Source organism: Chiloscyllium plagiosum, chromosome 10 (genome assembly GCF_004010195.1).
Source record: "Chiloscyllium plagiosum isolate BGI_BamShark_2017 chromosome 10, ASM401019v2, whole genome shotgun sequence".
NCBI classification, from domain to species: domain Eukaryota; kingdom Metazoa; phylum Chordata; class Chondrichthyes; order Orectolobiformes; family Hemiscylliidae; genus Chiloscyllium; species Chiloscyllium plagiosum.
Genome location: NC_057719.1, coordinates 4,985,807 through 5,006,051, shown reverse-complemented (window position 1 = coordinate 5,006,051; position 20,245 = coordinate 4,985,807). Strand labels below are relative to the sequence as shown.

At 44.3% G+C, this 20,245-nt stretch overlaps 1 protein-coding gene and 1 non-coding gene across 2 annotated transcripts in view; one reads left to right on the top strand and one right to left on the bottom strand.

Moving 5' to 3' along the window:
- Positions 1-20,245, bottom strand: part of LOC122553347 (protein Daple-like) — a 256,327-nt gene that overhangs the window by 102,412 nt on the left and 133,670 nt on the right. Inside the window, exons 7-12 of the mRNA XM_043696930.1 lie at positions 15,682-15,822; positions 10,354-10,541; positions 8,110-8,191; positions 6,942-7,100; positions 4,647-4,793; positions 3,119-3,263 (exon numbers count right to left, since the gene is read on the bottom strand). Of these exons, the coding sequence (XP_043552865.1) occupies positions 3,119-3,263; positions 4,647-4,793; positions 6,942-7,100; positions 8,110-8,191; positions 10,354-10,541; positions 15,682-15,822 (862 nt within the window). The remainder of the gene's footprint in view (positions 1-3,118; positions 3,264-4,646; positions 4,794-6,941; positions 7,101-8,109; positions 8,192-10,353; positions 10,542-15,681; positions 15,823-20,245) is intronic.
- On the top strand, positions 14,035-14,107 carry trnaw-cca. Its single transcript has one exon. It is a non-coding gene; the product is annotated as a tRNA-Trp (tRNA).

Below are 20,245 nucleotides of genomic sequence, written 5' to 3'. Positions count from 1 at the left end.
AGCTACAAGAGCAATCATCCCAACACCCACAAACAAAGCTGCATTAGAACATTAATCCAATGAACCACCACACACTGCAACACAGAAGAACTATGAACAGCAGAGGGAAATCACTTATACTGTGCATTCAAAAAGAACAGGTACCCAATGAACACAGACAGCCGATTTCTCAGCAACAAACCCAAACAAGCAGACAAAACACATCCAGAAACCCTAGCCACTCTCCCCTACATCAAAGACATCTCGGAAATGACTGCCAGACTACTCAGTCCTCTTGGTATCATGGTAGCCCACAAACCCACCAACACACAAACAGCAGCGAATGAACTTGAAAGACCCTATACAGACAACAAGCAAAACTAATGTTGTTTACAAAATACCTTGCAACTGTAACAAACACTACATTGGACAAACAGGCAGAAAACTAGCCACCAGGATGAACATCAACTAGCCACAAAAAGAAACACTGACTAGTATCCTCACATACGAATGAGGAAGGACACCCCTTCTACTGGGACAACACACCCATCCTAGGACAAGCTAAACAAAGACATGCACGAGAATTCCTAGAAGCATGGCATTCCAACCTGAACTCTATCAACAAACACATTGACTTGGATCCCACATTTACTTGCCCCGAGAAAAAGAACAGGAAATGAAGTTACCAACCCAAGGAAACCTAAGCGCAAATAGAAAGTGGGCCATACTACCAGTGCTTCATCCGGAGGCACCTTCAAGCTCAGCAAGCAAACCTACATCCAGAACAGAGCACTGCTGCCTCACAGTACCAGGGTCCCAGGTTCGATTCCAGCCTGTGTGTGTAGAGTTTGCACATTCTCCCAGTGTCTGCGTGGGTTTCCTCTGGGTGCTCCAGTTTCCTCCCACAGTCCAAAGATGTGCAGGGCAGGTGAATTAGCCATGCTAAATTGCTCATAATGTTAGGTGCATTTCTAAGAGGGAAATGTGACTGGGTGGGTTACTCTTCGGAGGGTCAGTGTAGACTTACTGGGCCGAAGGGCCTGTTTCCACACTGTAGGGAATCTAATCTAATCTAAATACTATGCTCATCAGTGATACCTACATGCCGTGAAGAAATGAAAACAAACAGCAAATTCATGTTCATTAATGGCAGAGAAGTTATTCTTTCCATCTACAATTACTCATAGCCAAATGACACTTAAAAATCATGAACAAGGCAACTGTGTTGAGATGGAACTCTGAAAGGAAAAGTAACCAGGATGTAGCATTCTGAAAAGCCTTTTGTTGCAGAGTTTGAAGAATTCAGTTGGCTTCCGAATTACAAAAAAAAATCCTTTTGTGCAGATCCATCTTTCAATTAAGTGTTTGCCTGTTATTGGGGATTGCTGAAGGGAAGGTTTGTTCACTTGTCAATTCATTTCTCATTCCACAAGCAGTTGCTCGATGAAGTAAAGATGTTTGTCCATCAAAGGGCTGTTCACATCAAAGAAATCTTAACGCATTCTCTTCTGTCAAAAAGCATTGCTGCAGGTAAACACTTCATTATTGTGCCACTGGAACTTTGGCTCAATGCTTCAGTTTCAAGCTAATCTTTTAGGTTTCAATTCTAGTCCATTCTCAGGATGATTATCCATCTGGAATTTTATTCACCATCTCCTGAAGGACCCGTGTTGTGCTGAGGGCGTCAACTTACCACAATTTGTATCAGCGACAGATATGGGGAAGAAAAACAGATTTTTAAAAAAATCACACACGGGATGAGATTGTCGCATTTATTACCCATCCCTAATTGTCCAGAGGGCAGTTAAGAGTCAACCACATTGCTGTGGGTCTGGAGTCACATGTAGGCCAGAGCAGGTGAGGAGGACAGTTTCCTTCCCTAAGGGATATGACTGCACTGAAAGTATCACTATGATAGTATCGAATGGCGGAAGACGCTGAATGGCCCACTCCTGTTCCTATTTCTCATGGTCTCATTATGAGGAGGACCTAAAGGTGATGCAGATGAATACAAATGGGTTGGGTGAGGGGGCAAAAAATCTGGCAGATGGAGTATAATGTGCTGAGCATGCAGATGTTCACTTTGGTAGGAAGAATTTTAAAAAAGAATATTACTTAAAATGGATGATGAGTTCAGAATTCAAAGTTGCAGGTTGATTCAGATGTTGGATTGCACGAGTCAGAAAAAGTTACCACATTGTACAGCAAGTTATTCAGAATGCTCACAAAATGCTACATTTTATTACAAGAGGTACTGAATGTAAAAGTAAAGATTTCATGCTTCAGTTACATAGGGCATTGGTGAGGCCACATTTCGAATATGGTGCTTTGTTTTGGTCTCCTTATTTGAGAAAGGATGTAAGTGTATTGAAGGTGGTTCAGATTGACACTAAACGTGAGCAGGCTGCCTTATGAGGAAAGGGTGGACAAACTGGGCTCGATTCCAGTGGAGTTTTAGAAACGCGAGTGGAGTAACATTGCTGAGGTATACAAGATCCTCAAACTGTCTTGGCACAGTGGGTGTGGAAAGGACATTTCCTCTTGTGGGTCAGCCCAAAAGGTAGGGGGCTCTGTTTTTGGACAGAGATTTTTCTCTTATAGGGTTGAAAGATTTTGGAACACTCTGCCTCCGAAGGCAGTGCAAAGAGGGTCACTAAATTTTTTTTAGGCGGAGATAAATGGGGGAATCAAAGCTTATCAGAAATGTGGAATTTGACACACACCAACCAGTCCCAAACTTATTGAATGGAGGAGGATTCTTGAGGCCTATGTCTGTACCTATGATCATACGTTTGTGATCCATGCAAACCGAAAGTAGCCCTCAAGAAAGTCTCTAAAGGAAACACTAAAAAAAAAACTGACTTCTGGCTTAGGGGCAGGTTAATAAACTCAGAACTAGTTGCAGAATATAAACAGTTGTTTGTCCAAACAGAAGTTGTAATATGGATCATAATGAATCATACTCTTTCAATGATCTCTATAAAGAGAGGCGTAGTCTACAAACGTTTTGCTGAACCTAACTTAAACAACTTAACCTTACTGAGCTGGACAGAATGGGCGATATGGGGCTCAGGGACAGGGAATGCACCAGCGCCGATGGTTTCTCTCCCTGGCCTGGGCTACATGGGCTAATACTCACCATCCATAAGGTCGGTGCTCTTTGACATCTGCTCCAGCTCCCAGCCCAGGTGCGCGGACTCATTCATACTCTGTTTCTTCTCTATTTCCAGAACCATGTTCTCCTCGAGAAGCTCCTCAATGCGTTTCCGATCAGCCTCCCGATCCTTCCGAGAGCGGACACACAAATCAGTGTTAGTTGTTCAAAACGCAAACCTTCAGCCCGAGCCCAGTAACTGGTGCCCAGGCTCCTCTCACCAGATCCACCCATTCATTGGAGTCGATGGATGAAAGCACATGTCACTAGGTCTCAGCTGTAGGGGTGGGTCGCCAATCCACCTCTGAGGGAAGATGTGAAAATTCCGACTGGAACCTCATGGAATCATCTGGGAGCTACAAAGGTGGGCCCTCAGTGGGGAACATTGGAGCAGGAGGATGCCATTTCAGCCCTCAGACCTTATTCCATCATTCAATTAAGTAATGGTTTATCTTTATCTTAATCCCATCCACCAACTGGATTCTGGGACCCTGGGTACTTGCGCCTAACAGAAACGGAGTGCAATGTGGGGCAGCATGGTGGCTCAGTGGTTAGCACCAATGCCTCACAGTGCCAAGGACCTGCGTTAAGTTCCATCCTCGGGCAACTGTGTGTGGAGTTTGCACGTTCTCCCAGTTTCTGTGTGGGTTTCTTCCCACAGTCCAGGGGTGACCTTATAGAGGTTAACAAAATTATGAGGGGCATGGATAGGGTAAATAGGCAAAGTCTTTTCCCAGGGGTCAAGGAGTCCAGAACTAGAGGGCATAAGTTTAGGGCAAGAGGGGAAAGATATATAAAAAAAAAATACCTACAGGGCAACATTTTCATGCAGAGGGTGGAATGAGCTGCCAGAGGACGTGGAGGCGGCTGGTACAATTGCAACATTTAAGAGGCATTTGGATGGGTATATGAATAGGAAGGGTTTGGAGGGATATAGGCCGGGTGCTGGCAGGTGGGACTAGATTGGGTTGAGATATCTGGTCGGCATGGACGGGTTGGACCGAAGAGTCTGTTTCCATGCTGTACATCTCTATGACTCTATGTGCAGGCTTGTGTAGATTGGCCGTGGGAAATGCAGAGTTACAGGGATGTGGTGGAGGTGGTGGTGTGGTGTTAACGTCCACTGAATGGTTCTGAAGGAGGGTTACTGGACCCAAACTTTAACTCTGTTTTCTCTCCACAATTGCTGCCAAACCCGTTCAGCTTTTCCAGCAATTGCTTCAGAGGGTTGGTGTGGATTCGATGGGCTGAATGGCCTGCTGTAGGGAATCTATTATTTTATGTAGAACTCGAGCCATATCTAATACAGACTGTGCACAACATGATGACCACAGAGCAGTCAACCGGAATCTGGGACCCCTCAGACAGCATAAATACTCAGACATACGCATCTCTCAACAACACTCCAATCAACAACTTTGATATTTTGATGTTAGCTCCTTGTTAGATGTTCTAAAGGTTACAGTGGGGGGTTTTATCACTGAGCCCTGCACCAATGTGCAGTATTACTTGCCATTTCATGGTCCTGTAGTTTTGATTTGAGCTGCAGGTTCTCCTTTTCCAGGTCATGCAGCTTGTCACATCGAGCCCGTGCAATGATCAGCTGTTCCTCCAACATGGACTTGGTCTCAATTAAAACTATATTGTCTTCACGGAGTTCCTAAATGGAAGAAAGGTACAACTTCAAAGACCCTGTTGAAATCAACTCCCAAAGCCTTTTCAACTCGAAGTTAATTACTGCATTTAAAAAAAACAACACATTTTAGAAGAGCATTCCTACATCATTTCTGGAGAATTTTACAGAACTTTCTACAGTGATTTGTGGAGGTTAATGTCCACTGAATGGTTCTGAAGATGGGTCACCGAATCCAAAACATTAACTCTGCTTTTTCTCCACAGATGCTGCTAAACTTGTTCAGTTTTTCTAGCAATTTCGGTTTTGGTTTCCAATGCCTCTAACGATATCGCACACACTCTGTGCTGCACTAGAGAATCAGCCGAGATTATAGATTTAAATTTCAGCTCAGAACAGTCAATGTTTGGGCTAATTTTCTCTATTGATGATGAGGATTCTGGTAGCCATTAAATCATCTGATATTCCTGCCCTCTGAGATCACAGCAAGGGAAGTCAGCTAAAAAGATTTTTATAAAGGACTACCAATCCGCTTTTACCAAACCTTTTCAAAAATATTCTTCATTCGTAAAATTTGCAAAAATGTATCACAAAACATTTCTACTTGAAAACTGCAGAATCTGTAAGAAAATTCAACTAGCTCCAGACTGCACTGAGTGCCTCAATATAACTGCAATACTCTTAATATTTACAATATCTATTCTATATTCTGCACACAGCCAGAGGGTAAAATTATTCAAATTGAAACTTACTGAAAGTGCAAGAGAAATCAACTTTTCTGCACCATGTTCCATCCTCAGGTGCCACAACACAATTCCAATATTCTTGATGCTTACAATGCACATCTTCTTTAGACACAAAGCCCAATAAGAGTCTACAGTTTCCAGCCCCAGAGTACTTTGGCTGAAAGGTCTTAACCAGGCCTTTCTCCATCGTGCTTTAGCAGTGGCTGCAGACCCAAGCTGATGTTTGTCTCGGTGTGCATCATGAGGAATAGCCCTTGGAGCACAGGGCCCTGCATCATGGAGCTGCTCAAAACAGACCTTGACAAAACCATTGCTTCTCTCTCCAGATCTTGGGGGGCGGGGGGGGGGGGGGGGGGGGGGCGCAGGGGCCCTGATTCCAGCCTTGGACGACTGTGTGTGGAGTTTGCACATTCTCCCTGTGTCTGCGTGGGTTTCCTCCCACGGTCCAAAGATGTGCAGGTCAGGTGAATTTGCCATGTTAAACTGCCCATAGTGTCAGACTGCTTTAGTCAGAGGGAAATGGGTCTGGGTGGGTTACTCTTCAGAGGGCCGTTGTGGACTTGTTGGGCCGAAGGGCCTGTTTCTACACTGTAGAGGAAGCTAATCATCTCCTTTACCCATGCAAATCAGTCCCTTCCCGAATACAACCACCTAGAGGGCAACATTCCTCCAGGAACAATTAGGGACTGGGCTGACCTAGCAATGTCTCTATCCCCTGAATGAAATGAAAAGCATAACTTTCAAAAGGCAATTGGAGAAATAGATGAAGGGCATAAAATTACAGGGCTACGGGTTGTGGAATGAATTGAATAGCTGCCTCCAATGTATGATGTGAGCCAAAAAGTTGGAGATTAGGAAGGATTCACAGCAGGAACCAGATCACACTTTGCAGTGAACAAAGTTTGTTTAAACAGCGTATTATAGCAAGTATCTCCAAAGTCTACTTAAAAGCTTTGACAAGCTACACAATCAAAGCTGTAGAAATTTCTCCTGGTAAGAGTAGGGACATTGCTCCAGCAAGATGCAGTAAATGGAGGACACATGTATATTACAACTTAGATAAGTAAAAACTAAACCCAGCCACCTCTAAACAATGATTGACTGAAATAATGACATTTATTTCTGTTCTAAAACCGGAAGAACTGCAGATGCTGGAAATCTGAAACAGAAATTGCTGGAAAAGCTCAGCAGATCTGCCAGCATGTGTGCAGAGAGATCAGTGTTAACGTTTTGTGTCCAGTGACCCTTCCTCAGAACATCCCAAAGAAAGGTCACCAGACCTGAAGTATTAAGTCTGACTTCTCTCTACAGATGCTGCCAGACCTGCTGAGATATTCCACCAACTTTTGTTATTGTATCTATTCTGCCTGTTAATAGTGGTATCACCATCTGTCACTGGAAATGAAAGGGATGAAGAGATGCAGCTTACTTCCATTCTGGCCTTATAGAAATCCACATCATGTAGCCTCTCCCTGCATCGTATAAGATCATTCTCCAGTCTGTCCACCCTGCCTGCTTTCTCTCTCAGTGAGTCCAGCTCATCCCGATAGGCTCTGACAGAGCGTGCCTCTGTGGTCAGCTGCATGTTCTGCGCAAGATCCAAAAGAATTTGTTGTTAACTTTTATTTCCCCTCCCTAAAAGATTGACCAGGACGTTGCTGGGTCTGGAGGGTTTGACCTATAAAGGAGTGTCTGGGACCTTTTCTCCATGTCGTGTAGGAGGCTGACATTAGAGATTTATAAAGTTATGAGGGGTTTTGATAAGGTCTTTTCCCCAGGGTAGGGGAATCCAAAACACGAGAGCATCGGTTTAAGGTGAGAGGGGAAAGATTTAAAGGGGACCTGAGGGGCAAATATTTCAAACAGAGGGCGATGCGTGTATGGAACGAGCTGCCAGAGGAAGTGGGAGATGCAGATATAGTTACATTTAAACAGGAGCATGACTAGGACAGATTTAGAGGGATATGGACCAAATGCAGGCAGATGGGATTAGTTTAGTTTGGGATGATGATCAGCACTTGTTCCATACCATTTACAGCTATTTTGGGATTACAGTCGTTAGGTACTTGTTTGTAACAGACCTGACTCGATGGGTCAAAAGGCATTTTTCTGTCATGTAGACCTCTATAATAGCACAGGAACAGTTCAGTCAGCCCAATGCATTCAAATCGATATTTATGCTCCAAACAAGTCAGAGTTGGACCAACGGGTCTATTTCTGTGCTGTGTAACTCAATCATAGAGTGAGATACAATGGGATGGAAGAGGACTTTTGGAATATTGCATGCAATTCTGGTCTCCTCCTTATTGGAAAGATGTTGTGAAACTTGAAAGGGTTCAGAGAAGATTCATAAGGATGTTGCCAGGGTTGGAGGCTTTGAGCCTTAGGGAGAGGTTGAATAGGCTAGGGTTGTTTTCCCTGGAGTGTCGGAGGCTGAGGGGTGACCTTATAGAGGTTTATAAAATCATGAGGAGCATGGATAGGACAAATAGACAAGGTTTTTTCCCTGGGCATGTTGGACCACAATCCACTGAGGCAGGACAGTGAGACCCAGTTGAATCACGTTTGATGCAGGAACTAAGAGGGGCTCTCCTTACCTCTTGTCGTAATCTCTGCACCTCAATGTCAAGCCGCTCTAATTCATGTTTGGAGTCAGTAAGCTGCTCAGCTTTATCTTCCCTGCGGACAAGGAGAAGTTATTATCAACTGACTTTTATAAACAGCTTCCTTCAAAATCCATCGCCGTACCATCATTTGGAATTTTCAGATTTGCCTGCAGATAAATTCCATCACAGTGGACAATCTTTCTTTGTTATTTACTTGTGGGACATGGGTGGCACTGGCTGGGCCAACATTTACTGCCTATCCCTGACTGCCCTCGAGAAGGTGGTAGTAAGCTGCCTTCTTGAACAGATACACCCACAGTCCTGTTAGCACCGGAAATTCCAGGATTTTGACCCCAGGACAGTGAAGGAATGGCGATATATTTCCAAAGCGAGACGGTGGGGAACTTGCTGCTGGACATCGTACCGTACGTGTTATCTTTGTTCCACAGTGATGAAAGAGCAGGTGCTCACTCTTAATACCCAGCTTGTAACACCAGCTTTCTCTGCACAGTGACTTGGTGATTATTCTCAGAATGCAAGTAATTTGAGGGCAAGAGCACTTAAAAAAAGGAGACATTGGCAAATCTGCCCCTTACGTGAACCATCAGGAATGTCTACATTACAGCTCTTGCTGTATTCGCTTTCTCTTTGTGATACTGTGAGCAGGAGCTGTGCTTGTGTGGGTTTCCCTGCAGCTTGTAACCAATGGGAATGGTGCCTTACAAATACCTGCAACCGGATACCATAAATAATAGATGTCAGGCAATTCAGATTATCGCTGAGGGTACCAAACCTCCAATTCAACATTGCAATGACCAAGGAATCAACTTCAACGCTCTGTTGGTACTGAGCATTCTCCAGAGCTAGCCGTAACTTTGCACGCCTCATTCTGTCTAAACACCGCATGACCCATATGTCCATGTATGTTATGATCTGCCTGTACTGCTCACAAAACAAAAAAAAACTTTTCACTGTACTTAGCCACGTGAGACAACATTAAATCAAAATCAACTAGTGTTGCACTGTACACGAGGGAGCACACATGTTTAATGACAGAAGGAGTTTGCATTTATATCGCATCCTTCTGCTCGATGACCAACAAATTACTTTTGAAGCTACCAGTACACTCTCTCAAAGCTTTCTAAAGCGAGAGCTCTCTGAAAGTCAGGCATTTGGAGAATGTGCTATGTATCTTTTGTGAAAGCATCAACCCCAGTGGAATGGTTTTACCAGGACGAGTTAATGAGGTGCTCCATGGCATTAAACTAGCGTCCTGCCTCACTGGTCTGTGTCCATGCTTCAAATGACACTTGACCGCACGTGACCTAAATTAGCTCCAAATCACCCACTGCCCAAAGCACTCGTTCTGAAATTCGGCAAAGTTCCAAATCTGACAAAATTCCTAAATCTGTTACAGCCTCACCTTAGAGGCTGTTAGTTTTCAGAGCGGGTGTGTGTACCTGCATTATGAAAGGGAAACGTGACAGATGCTGGAATCTAGGGAAAACTGGAAATACTCAGCAGATTGGCAGCATCCATGGAGAGAGAAACAGCTTGAATTTTAACTTGCTGACCTCCCATCAGAAACTACTCAATATGACTAACTGGATTTCTCTCTACACTCATGCAGCTTGACCTCCTGAATATTTGCAGCACTTTGTTTTTAGTTAAGTGCCTTTGAACTATTGTCACTGATGCAATGTCAAACAGCAGCTGCCAATTCTCACACTGGAAGAACTAGGTGATTGGATTTTAGTCAACATGGTTGAAAGATAAAACTGATTTCTTGATGGGACTCTCTGGGGATATCCTCCAGTTGTATTATTGCTGTGCCATCTTACGTACCCACCCAAAGGGGCAGACAGGAGGTCACGAACCCATCCAAAAGTTGACACATCTGACAGTGCAGCAGTGTCTCGGTACAAAAGGGAGGTACTGCAGCTCAGTGTGACAGAGCACTCTCCTGAATTAGATTCAAGGCACTTTGCAGGAAAGTATTGCAGTGTTGGCCTCAAATTGTTCGACCCGCTTTTGTGCAACTCTTTTTTTCTGGCAGGGGGGTAAAGAAATCTGACTGTTTCAGACAGATTAACACCTGATTCTGTGAAGCTGGCTAGACAGAGACGGGGGGAGAGAATGTGCAAGGGAGTCAGTGGGTGAGTGAGGTGACTGAGTGAGTCTGTCTGTCTGTGTGTGTGGGGTATAAGGTGGCAGCAGGTCCTGGTGGATACTAACAGTTCCTGCCTTATCCTTCGGAGCTTTGCCTTGGTGTCAGCCAGATCCACTGCCAGATGCTGCTTCTCCTCTTTGCTCAGATTCCCATTGGGCCGAGCTGAATACTCAGGACTCGAAGATTTTACGGGACTCGGGAGCTGCTGCTGGGTCTGCAGGTAGTCTCGCTCTTGGGTGAGCTCCACAATTACCTGTCAAAGCAAAAACAAAATATTAAATGGGATCATACTTATTCCTTCGTTGTTCAGCTAGGTCCAGAGAGACTCAGGAAAGTCTTTGGATGTACATTGTTAATAGCCTCCTGGACATCCCCAGCATCACATATATTAGTCTTTAGCAAATTTGATTCAGTCCATATGATATAAAAATAACAGCTAAATGTGCTGAATGCTGCAAAAGCCATGAGCCCTGATAACTTTCCAGCAATGGTAATGAAGACTTGTGCTTGAAAACTTTCCACACCCAGAACCACATTGTTCCAGTACAACTCCAATCAGAATCTACCCTACATTAATAACTTACCCCCTGACACCCCAAAGCCTGTCCACCATCTACAAGCCACAAGTCAGGAGTGTGATGGGATACTCCTCACTTGCCTGGATGAGTGCAGCTCCAATAACACAAGGAGCTTGATACCATCCAGGACAAAGCACCAGATCCACAAACATTCACTCCATCCACCACAGATGGTCAGTATTAGCAATGTGTACCACCTACAAGGTGCACTGCAGGAATAGACCAAGGCTCTTTTGACAATATGTTTCAAGTCCATGACCTTTACCATCACAAGGACAAGGGCAGCAGAAACATGGAAACACCATCACCTGCAAGCTCCCTTCCAACTTTCGGTCCATTCTGACCTGGAAATAAGAGATCACCATTCCTTCACTGTTGTTGGGTCAAATCTCCAGGTTGTCCTTTAAATGGGATTGTGGATTTATGGGTAAAGAAGGCTGCTCACCACTTCATTCTCAAAGGCAATTAAGTGTTGGCCCAGCCCACAAGACAGACACACACATTTCACAAATCAATGCAGAAATTCGATGAAGTCATGATCTGATCTCCCTGATACATACTTGGGCATCATAACAGAGGAAGGACATAATAACCTTGTTCAGAGTACAGGCCAAATTTACAAAAAGATCAACCTGGACTTGCAGAGTTAAACTCAGAGGATATTAAACAAGCTGAGGTTGGATTAGCAGGCTGTTATTTTCCCATCCTCCACAGATACAGGGCAGCAGCGTGGGGCTCTCATGGCTAAGGTGGAGAGCAGATTTGATTGAGGTAGAATCCCTACACAGTGTGGAAACAGGCCGTTCAGCCCAACAAGTCCACACCGACCCTCCAAAGAGTATCCCACCCAGACCCATTCCCCTATCTTACTATCCTATATTAACCCTTGATTAATGCACCTAACCTACACATCCCTGAACACTGGGGGTAATTTAGTATGGCCAATTCAACTAACTTGCACATCTTTGGAATGTGGGAGGAAACCAGAGCACCCAGAGGGAACCCACGCAGACATGGGGAGAATGTGCAAAAGGCAGTCAACAAAGGCTGGAATTGAACCCAGGTCCCTGTGAGGCAGCCGTGCCAACCACTGAGCCAGGTGTGTTCAAAATCAGAGTACAGAGCAGAAAGGGAGAAGCTGTTCCCACTGTGAAAAGGGTTGAGAACCGAAGAGCACATCTGAAGTGAAGTGAATGGGAAAGGAAACAAAAATGGCACAGATAATTTCCTCTGTCATTGAATTTGATTTATTGTCACGTGTACCGAGATAGTGAAAAGCTTTGTCTTGTGAGCAATACAGGCAGATCCCAGAGTTAAGTAGCATCGATAAATTGATAACAGGTAAACAGCGGCAAAAACAAAAACACAGGTACAGACAAATGTTAAGTGTTTGTGAGTTCATTCCGTATTCTAACCACAGTCGGGTAGAAACTGTTTCGAAACCGGCTGGAGCATGTGTTCAGGCTTCTGTACCTTCTCCCCGATGGTAGAGGTTGTAGAAAAACATTGCCAGGGTGGGATGGATCTTTGAGAATGCTGGCGGCCTTTCCTTGACAGCGGGCCTGAGAGATGGATTCTATAGATGGGAGGTTGGCTTTTATAATTGTCTGGGCCAAGTTCACCACTCTCTGTAACTGTCTCCGATCTTGAATGGTACAGCTGCCATACCAGGTAGTGATACATCCAGACAGAATGCTCTCGATGGCACAACTATAAAAGTTGGCAAGGGTAATCACCGTCATGCCAAATTTCCTCGGCTGCCTGAGGGAGAACAGATGTTGTTGGGCCTTTGTAACCAGTGCATCCACATGAAGAGTCCAAGAAAGCTCGTTGTGGATGACCACTCTCAGGAGCTTGACACTCTCCACTCATTCCACCTCTGTGCTGTTAATGTGTAGGGGGGATGAGTAACATCCTGCCGAAAGTCAGTAATGAGTTCCTTGGTTTTGCCAGCATTGAGAGCTAGGTTGTTCTCAGTGCACCATTTTTCCAGGTCTTCCACCTCCCGTCTGTAGTCTGTTTCGTCGCCATCTGAGATTCAACCAAGCGAGGGAGTCTCCTGCTTGAGCTTTTGCCTATAAGCCGGGAGAAGAAACACGGCATTGTGGTCGGAGTTCCCAAAATGAGGCTGGGGGATGGCATGGTAGAAATCTTTCACAGTGGTGTAGCAGCAGTCTGAAATGTTCGGGCCCCTGGTGGGGCAGGTAATGTTCTGGTGGTACTTGGGCAATACCTCCCTTCGATTGGCTTGATTGAAGTTGCCGGTTACAATAAACACGGTCTCGGGGTGGTCCATCTCCCGGGTGTGAGTGGGGGAGTACAGCACATCCAGAGCTTCCTCAACCTTTGCTTGTGGCGGTATGTACACAGCAGTTAGTATAGCAGCGGTAAATTCCTGTGGTAGATAGAAGGGACGGCATTTCATGGTAAGGAGTTCAAAGTTTGGGGAGTAATGGCTGCCCAGGGATTGCAATGTTCGTGCACCACAAGTTATTGATTAAAAAGAAAACCCCTCCACCCTTTGGTCTTATCCAAGGACGCTGTACAGTCAGTAGGATGGATAGAAAAACCATCAGTCTGAAGTGGGCAGTCGGGAATAGATGGGTTGAGCCAGGTTTCTGAAGCAGAGTGCGCTGGAAGCTGAGCCGTGATCGGAGTTTGTCCATCTTATTCTCCAGAGATTATACATTTGCTGGGAGTAAGCTAGGAAGGGGGGGTGTCTTGAAACCACAGTCATGCGGCGACTGGTTAGGATGTGCTATGCTCTGCCTGAGAATGTGGAGGAGACAGTCCTGATTGTCAAATTCAAAAGGAGCAGAGTGAGCACCTATTGTGAAAAGTTGTGTAGGATTATTGGAAAAGGCAGGGCAGTAGGACTCACTGACTTGTTCTTACACAGAGAACTGGCAAAGCACCAGTGGCCTCCTCTGTGCAGTGGCCATTAAAGACGGGTGTTGGAATATGGCGACATTACCCATTTCGGTACAAGTGACAATATTAAATAATTCTAAACCTAAACTCTGTGTATACCTTGAATCTAGAAGTTGAAGGGGCATTCTGCTTGAAGCATTGAAGACATTGTAGATCAGGTAGATGCAGAGAAACCATTAGTGCTGAGCCCAGAACTATTGACGATGTGGAGGTGCCGGGTTTGGACTGGGGTGGACAAAGTCTTGTGGCACAATGGTAGCGCGTCTGACTCCAGATCAGAAGGTTGCGTGTTCAAATCACGTCAGGCTCACTGATGCTCAACTTCTCATCTCTATGACTCTATAAAAGCCATTTGGATGGGTATTTGAATAGGAAGGGTTTGGAGGGATATGGGTCGGGTGCTGGCAGCTGGGAATAGATTGGGTTGGGATATCTGGTCGGCATGGACGGGTTGGACCAAAGGGTCTGTTTCCATGCTGTACATCTCTATGACGCGAAGTCAGATGACACCAGGTTATAGTCCAACAAGTTTATTTGAAATCACAAGTTTTCAGAGTGCTGCCCATTTGTCACGAAGTCTTCACCTGGTGAAAGAGCTGTGCTCTGAAAGCTTGTGATTTCAGAACTATCGACTCAGGAGTAAACATTTACACTCTCAATTCTTTTCACAGAAGCAGCTTCAGAAATGGATTGTTTTTCTTTATTCTTTCATGGGAACGTGGGCATCTCTGGCAAATCCAACATTTGTTGCCCTTCTCCAATTCCCCTTAAACTGTGGGGCTTGCTGAATAACTTCAGAGGGCAGTTCAGTCACATGTAGGTCAGAGCAGATAAGGGCAGATTTCCTTCCCCAAAGAACATTCCAGACATAGTGCGATAATTGGGCACTGTGACTGTGACGAGCTTGATATCCCAGATTTACCAAGTGAATAAAATTCCCACCAACTGCTCTGGTGGGACTTGAACCCACATGCCCCAAGCATTAGTCTGGGGTTGGGATTACAAGACCAGTGACATTATCACCATCTCCCAGCCGTAATTTGATGAGATGAGTATATGTGGATTTACAAACACAAGGTGTGGCTGGGGTGAATAACATGGATGGGCTTAAGAAAAACATTTTGAGCATCTGCAGTATTTTGCTTTCACGCTGGAAACCTGATGGTCTCTTGCAGCAGTTCACAGATTCCTGTCACAGAGGGGACTCAACTTCATTTTGAACATTCATTAACCAGATGAGGGTCCTCTCCAGGAATTGCTCAGAGCAGAGAGGAATAAACACAAAAGAAGCTGGGAATTATTCAGCAGGACAAGCACTATTTAAGGATAGCAAAACACAGTTAATGTTTCAGGTCAGTGCCCAACATCAAAAGGGGAGGTTGGGCTGAGACAGTACAAATAAAAAGAAACTTGTCAATTTTACGAGGCAGGGTAAAGAAAGGGCACAGATTTAAGGTACTGACAAAGAGGCAATGAGTAAAATATTTTCATCTAACGTGCAGTTCAAATCTGAAATATTCTGTCACAAAGGAATTTGATAAATGTGTGAGTGACTTCAGGAAGCAAAGTTGACAATGACACCCTTAACAGGCCACCTCTGTGCACGCTCTGCTTGCAAACCGTAAATTAATTTCAATGGCTTTCTCCAGGTGTTCCTTTAGGTGCTCTGCTTTCCTCCTACAGTCCAGAGATGTGCAGGTTAGGGTGGATTGGTTCTAAATTGCCCGTAGTGGCCAAACACGTGCAGGCTAGGTGGATTAGCCATGGAAATGCAGGATTACAAGAATAGGGTGGGGGGTTCTATGATTCTGTGCTTTTAAGTAAACCAAAATCAAGGCTGGCTACAATCTCAGAATCATTGGAGAGTTGTGTGAAGACTCCTACCTCCGAGTACTCATCCCTGTCCTCAAGAAGTCTCTTCAGGTGAAAGACCATTGACCTAGAGAGAGCCTCCAGGTCATCTGCAGGCATCTCAGTCTGTTCCATCCACTGAAGGTCAAACACGTTCTCCTGGTTGTGAGTGATCTGAAAGGGTGAGGCCGAAAGTTACATCAGGTCTGCCATTAATAAAGCAGGTCATTCCACCTGCTTGATCAGCTCCACCCAACCTCCTGACAATCCCTCTTCACCTCACAGTGTCATCAATAAAACCTTCTATTCCTTTTTCCCTGCTGTGCTTGTGTAGCTTTCCCCCCAGGTACTTTCACACAATTCACCTCAAATGGTAGCACACCATCACCAAAATGTGAATTCCTCATTGAATTTATTGTTGAACTTTTAACTCGATTCCTTTTCTTTTCTAGTTTATATTAAGAAGGACTTCCATATTAACGATAACCTTATTTCTTTATTTTTCTATTTATTCCATGAAGGTATTGATTAACTGGCTTGATGGTAGGAAGCAGAGGATTAGAGTGGAAGGATACTGGAGGCCTGAGATTAGTGGAGTGCTTCAGGCCTTGGTTCTGGGCCCGTTGCAGTTTGTTATCTGTATCAATGATTTGGATGAGAATGTACAACGCACGATTAGTAAGTTTGCTGATGACACTAAAATAAAGTGGTATCGTGGACAGTGAGAAAGGTCATTAGAAATTGCAGCAAGACCTTGAGTGCATGTGACAATACAATCGGAATCTAAATCTAATAACTATTTTACTCCAGTTTTGATTTTTCCGAAAAGAAACATCATCTGCCTGTATTCCCGATCAAGTACTTTGATGGGGTTGGGTGTGGACTTGACCTTGACCCCAAGTTGACAGTGCGGGAGCTTTGGGGGATCAGACTGAATGCCCAAATCAATCCCAGCAGGAAACTTCCTCAGGACTTCCCAAAGTATTTTGGGAGAGGTATTACTTTTGCCCCAAGGGTGGAAAACCCATCCCCTGGAGATCACAATCTCCATCTGATGAGCTCAGAACAAACAACAAAATCACATTCACAGACACACACAAACATCCTTTGAGATTATGTAATCACCATGTGTGGCATGACTTACTCCACAATCATTAGAGGCACATTTTTTAATCTTTGTTATTCATTGAAGAAATGTAACAATTTGCAAAGCGTATAATTATATCTGCTCACTGACAAGCCAGAACATTAACAAGTGAATGGAACACACACGCAGGGGAATGAACATGAACACACACACACACACACCCCCCAAGGTATGCTTGCACACTGATCACAAAATCATAGAATTGCAGAATTGTTATGGTGCAGGAGGCTATTCAGCCCATGTCTGCACCAGTTCTAGTCTCTAGTCCCTTTCCTGTATCCCTACATAACTACCCAATGCCCTCTTGAATGCCTCAACTGAACCAGCCTCCACCACATTTCCAGGAAGTATACCCCCAAATCTAACTACTTGCTGTGAAAAAGATTTTCCCCCTCTCCTACACCACCCTTGCGTCTTTGCACATCACTTAAAATCTTATTCCCTCCTGCTTATTTTTCTTTTACAAAACTGCTTCTCCCCATCTACTTTAGCCAGCCCGCTCCTGATCTGAAATCCTCCATCAGATCCCCACTCCGCTTCCTTCCCTCCCAGGACAACAGTCCCAACTTCTTCAATCATTCTGGATAATGTGGAAATCACTTCTGCATTCTTTCCAATGAGTTCACATCTTACCCAACATGTGGTACCCACAACTGTACACAATACCCCAGCTGAGGGTCTAACAAAGTGGGTTCAATTCCCATACTGGTGGAGATCACTATGAAGGACTCCCCTTCTCAACTTGCATTTGGTTCACTCTCATATACTATGAAATGCTGGGGTCCATGCACTCATTTTTAGGGTACCCCACTAGCCACTGCTTGGAAAAAAGACCCATTTACTCCCCTCTCTGTATCCTGTCTGCCTTCCAATCCTTGATCCTTGTCAGTATATTACCCCTATGTGCTTTAACTTTGCCCTGTTATGATGGACCTTCTCAAAAGACATCTGAAAATCCAAATACACCATATCAATCAGTTCACCCTCCTCTATCTCACTGGTTAACAAACAACCATCACGTCACCATCTCCCCCTTGTAATCAGGATGTGCTTATTTAAAATAAAACTTTAAACTGTAGGAAGAACTAAGATGGGAGATAGGGTTAAATAGAAACAGAAAATGTAAATATATTCAGCAGGTCCGGTAGATTAGTCTCCAAATGCAAGGTTGACTATTTTGGTATTTTTGTTCTGTAATCAGATACTGCTGATTGAATCAGAGGTAACGTAACTGTTGAGTGAATAATAGATAAGCCCTGAGGTATAAATCTATACTTCTTAGCACATTTTGCTGCAATGAAAATGATCATAAAACACAAATTATACTCATCAACATCGGAAGCTAAGTGCTAACTGAGCATCAATAAGCAGGTTATTTCTTTACAAATGTTGCTTGACTGCACGGATCCCTTCCTCACTTCGCTATTATTATGGCTGATGGGCCGGTAATTGGCTGGTTTGATTTTTCCTACTTTTTGTCGACACGATGTTTTTCCACATTGCCGGGTCGACGTCAGTGTTGTTACTATACTGGATAAGAGCGCAGAGTCAGAAAGGGAGTTGCTGGAAAAGCACAGCCAGTCAGGCAGCATCTAAGGAGGAGAGTCAACTTTCAGGCATAGGCCCTTCATCAGGAATGTGGTGGTGGTGGTGGTGGGGGAGGGGGAGGGTGGCGGAGTGGTGTTATCAGTTCCCAACCCACCTCAATGCAGCTGCAGGCCTGTCAGAGGGCAGATTCAGGAGGAGGAGCTTTTGTATGTATTGTGGCCAGCAACTCTTCTACTGATTCACTCGTGAAGGTGTTGCTGAGAAATAAGAGTAAGGTAGAGCAGGGGTATAATGGAAATACCATCATGATTAGCTACCACTGTAGTCTGAACACACTCAGAGACACCAGTCTCTCGGAGACCCACATTCAGTGACAAGCCTCTGACATAGGAATCTATCCCACTATTTTCTGTTAAAAATGTAAAATACTCTTGAAAACTTGCACAATGATAACATTGCTGTATAAACAGTTTTAACATGATGCATAAAGTAATTCATGGGTGTGGTGTGTTAAACGTCTACTCATCTACAGATTGATGCAGGATTTGGACTGCCTTCAAAAAACTGTTTGATGTATCGCTAATACAATGAGACAAAGAACTGCGGATGCTGGAAATCTGAAACAAAACCAGAGAGTCAGACGTGGGATGAGGTGGGGCGAGGGGAAATGAGGAAACTGGTGAAATTGACATTGGTGCCGTGTGATTGGACGGTCCCAAGGTGATAAGGCATTCTTCCTCCAGAAGTCGTGGCTTGGAGTGCAGTTAGTTCTGGTGGACAAGTCACCAACTGTCAGCTTTTGCAGTATCCATGGCCTTTGCTGTTTCTAGATATATTCAGAGTGAACTGAAATGGTTGAAACTTTGCAGCTGAGATGCTGGGGGATAGAAAGTGAAAGTTAAACTCATCACTCTGGGCAGAGGACATATTCTCTTGTCACGGAGGTACATGTTAATCACTAAAAAGGTCAACACAAATACAAAGAAGAAGGTTGTGACTGTGATGGTGGTAATCAAACCCCTTTACTCAATCAGTAAAAGGTAAAGTTACCATAGCCCTACCGGACCATAGGTTGCCCTCCCAGACAGAGAAGACTGGTGGTGGTTTAACGTGACAGTCACCATGTCTCAGGTCAGGGGAGAATCCTTCATATTAACTGCAGCCCATACGGGAATATAACCCACCCTTTTAGCGCCACTCTGCATTGCAAATTGGCTGTCTGACCGACTGAGCTAACCAATCCCCAGCCATGCGCATAAATGTTTTGACTTAAACACCAAAATGGCCAATTGTTTCCCTTATGTACTGCGCCCAGAATAAAAGAGACTTTCACTGGTTCCTTTAATAAACTCAAAAATTAACCCCTTTGTTATAAAACTGTTAAAACAAATTGCAAAACTGGTTAAAATCTAAGGTATAATCAGGAATTTGAACTAAATATGCTTTAAACCGCTAAGAAACCTTTACTGGCCAATGAGCTGAAAAACAAAAAGGGTGGAGAGACAGAGACGGAGAGAGGGAGACACACACACACACACAGGCAGAGTTCCCTTTCCAACAAGCTTTAGAGATTTTTCTCCCTCTATCTCCCTCGGTTTGGTTACACAGAAATTAAGACCAGAAAAAAAAAAGTTGCTTGGCAATTATTAGGACAGGGCCCCCTAATCTCTTTCAACTAGGCACTCCAGCAAGGCAAAAGGCAATAGGTCCTCTATCCCATCTCCCTAAAAGCAGTGCTTGGTTGCTTTTCCAAAGCCACTGGTAAAACATTAAACCACAAAGTGTCCAAACAGTTCAATATCTTCCAGTTTTAACACATGAACAGAGACTTGCTGTCCCACTAATGAGAAAGCATTGGGAAATTGGAGAAACATTATGAACAACAACACAAAGATAAGGAAG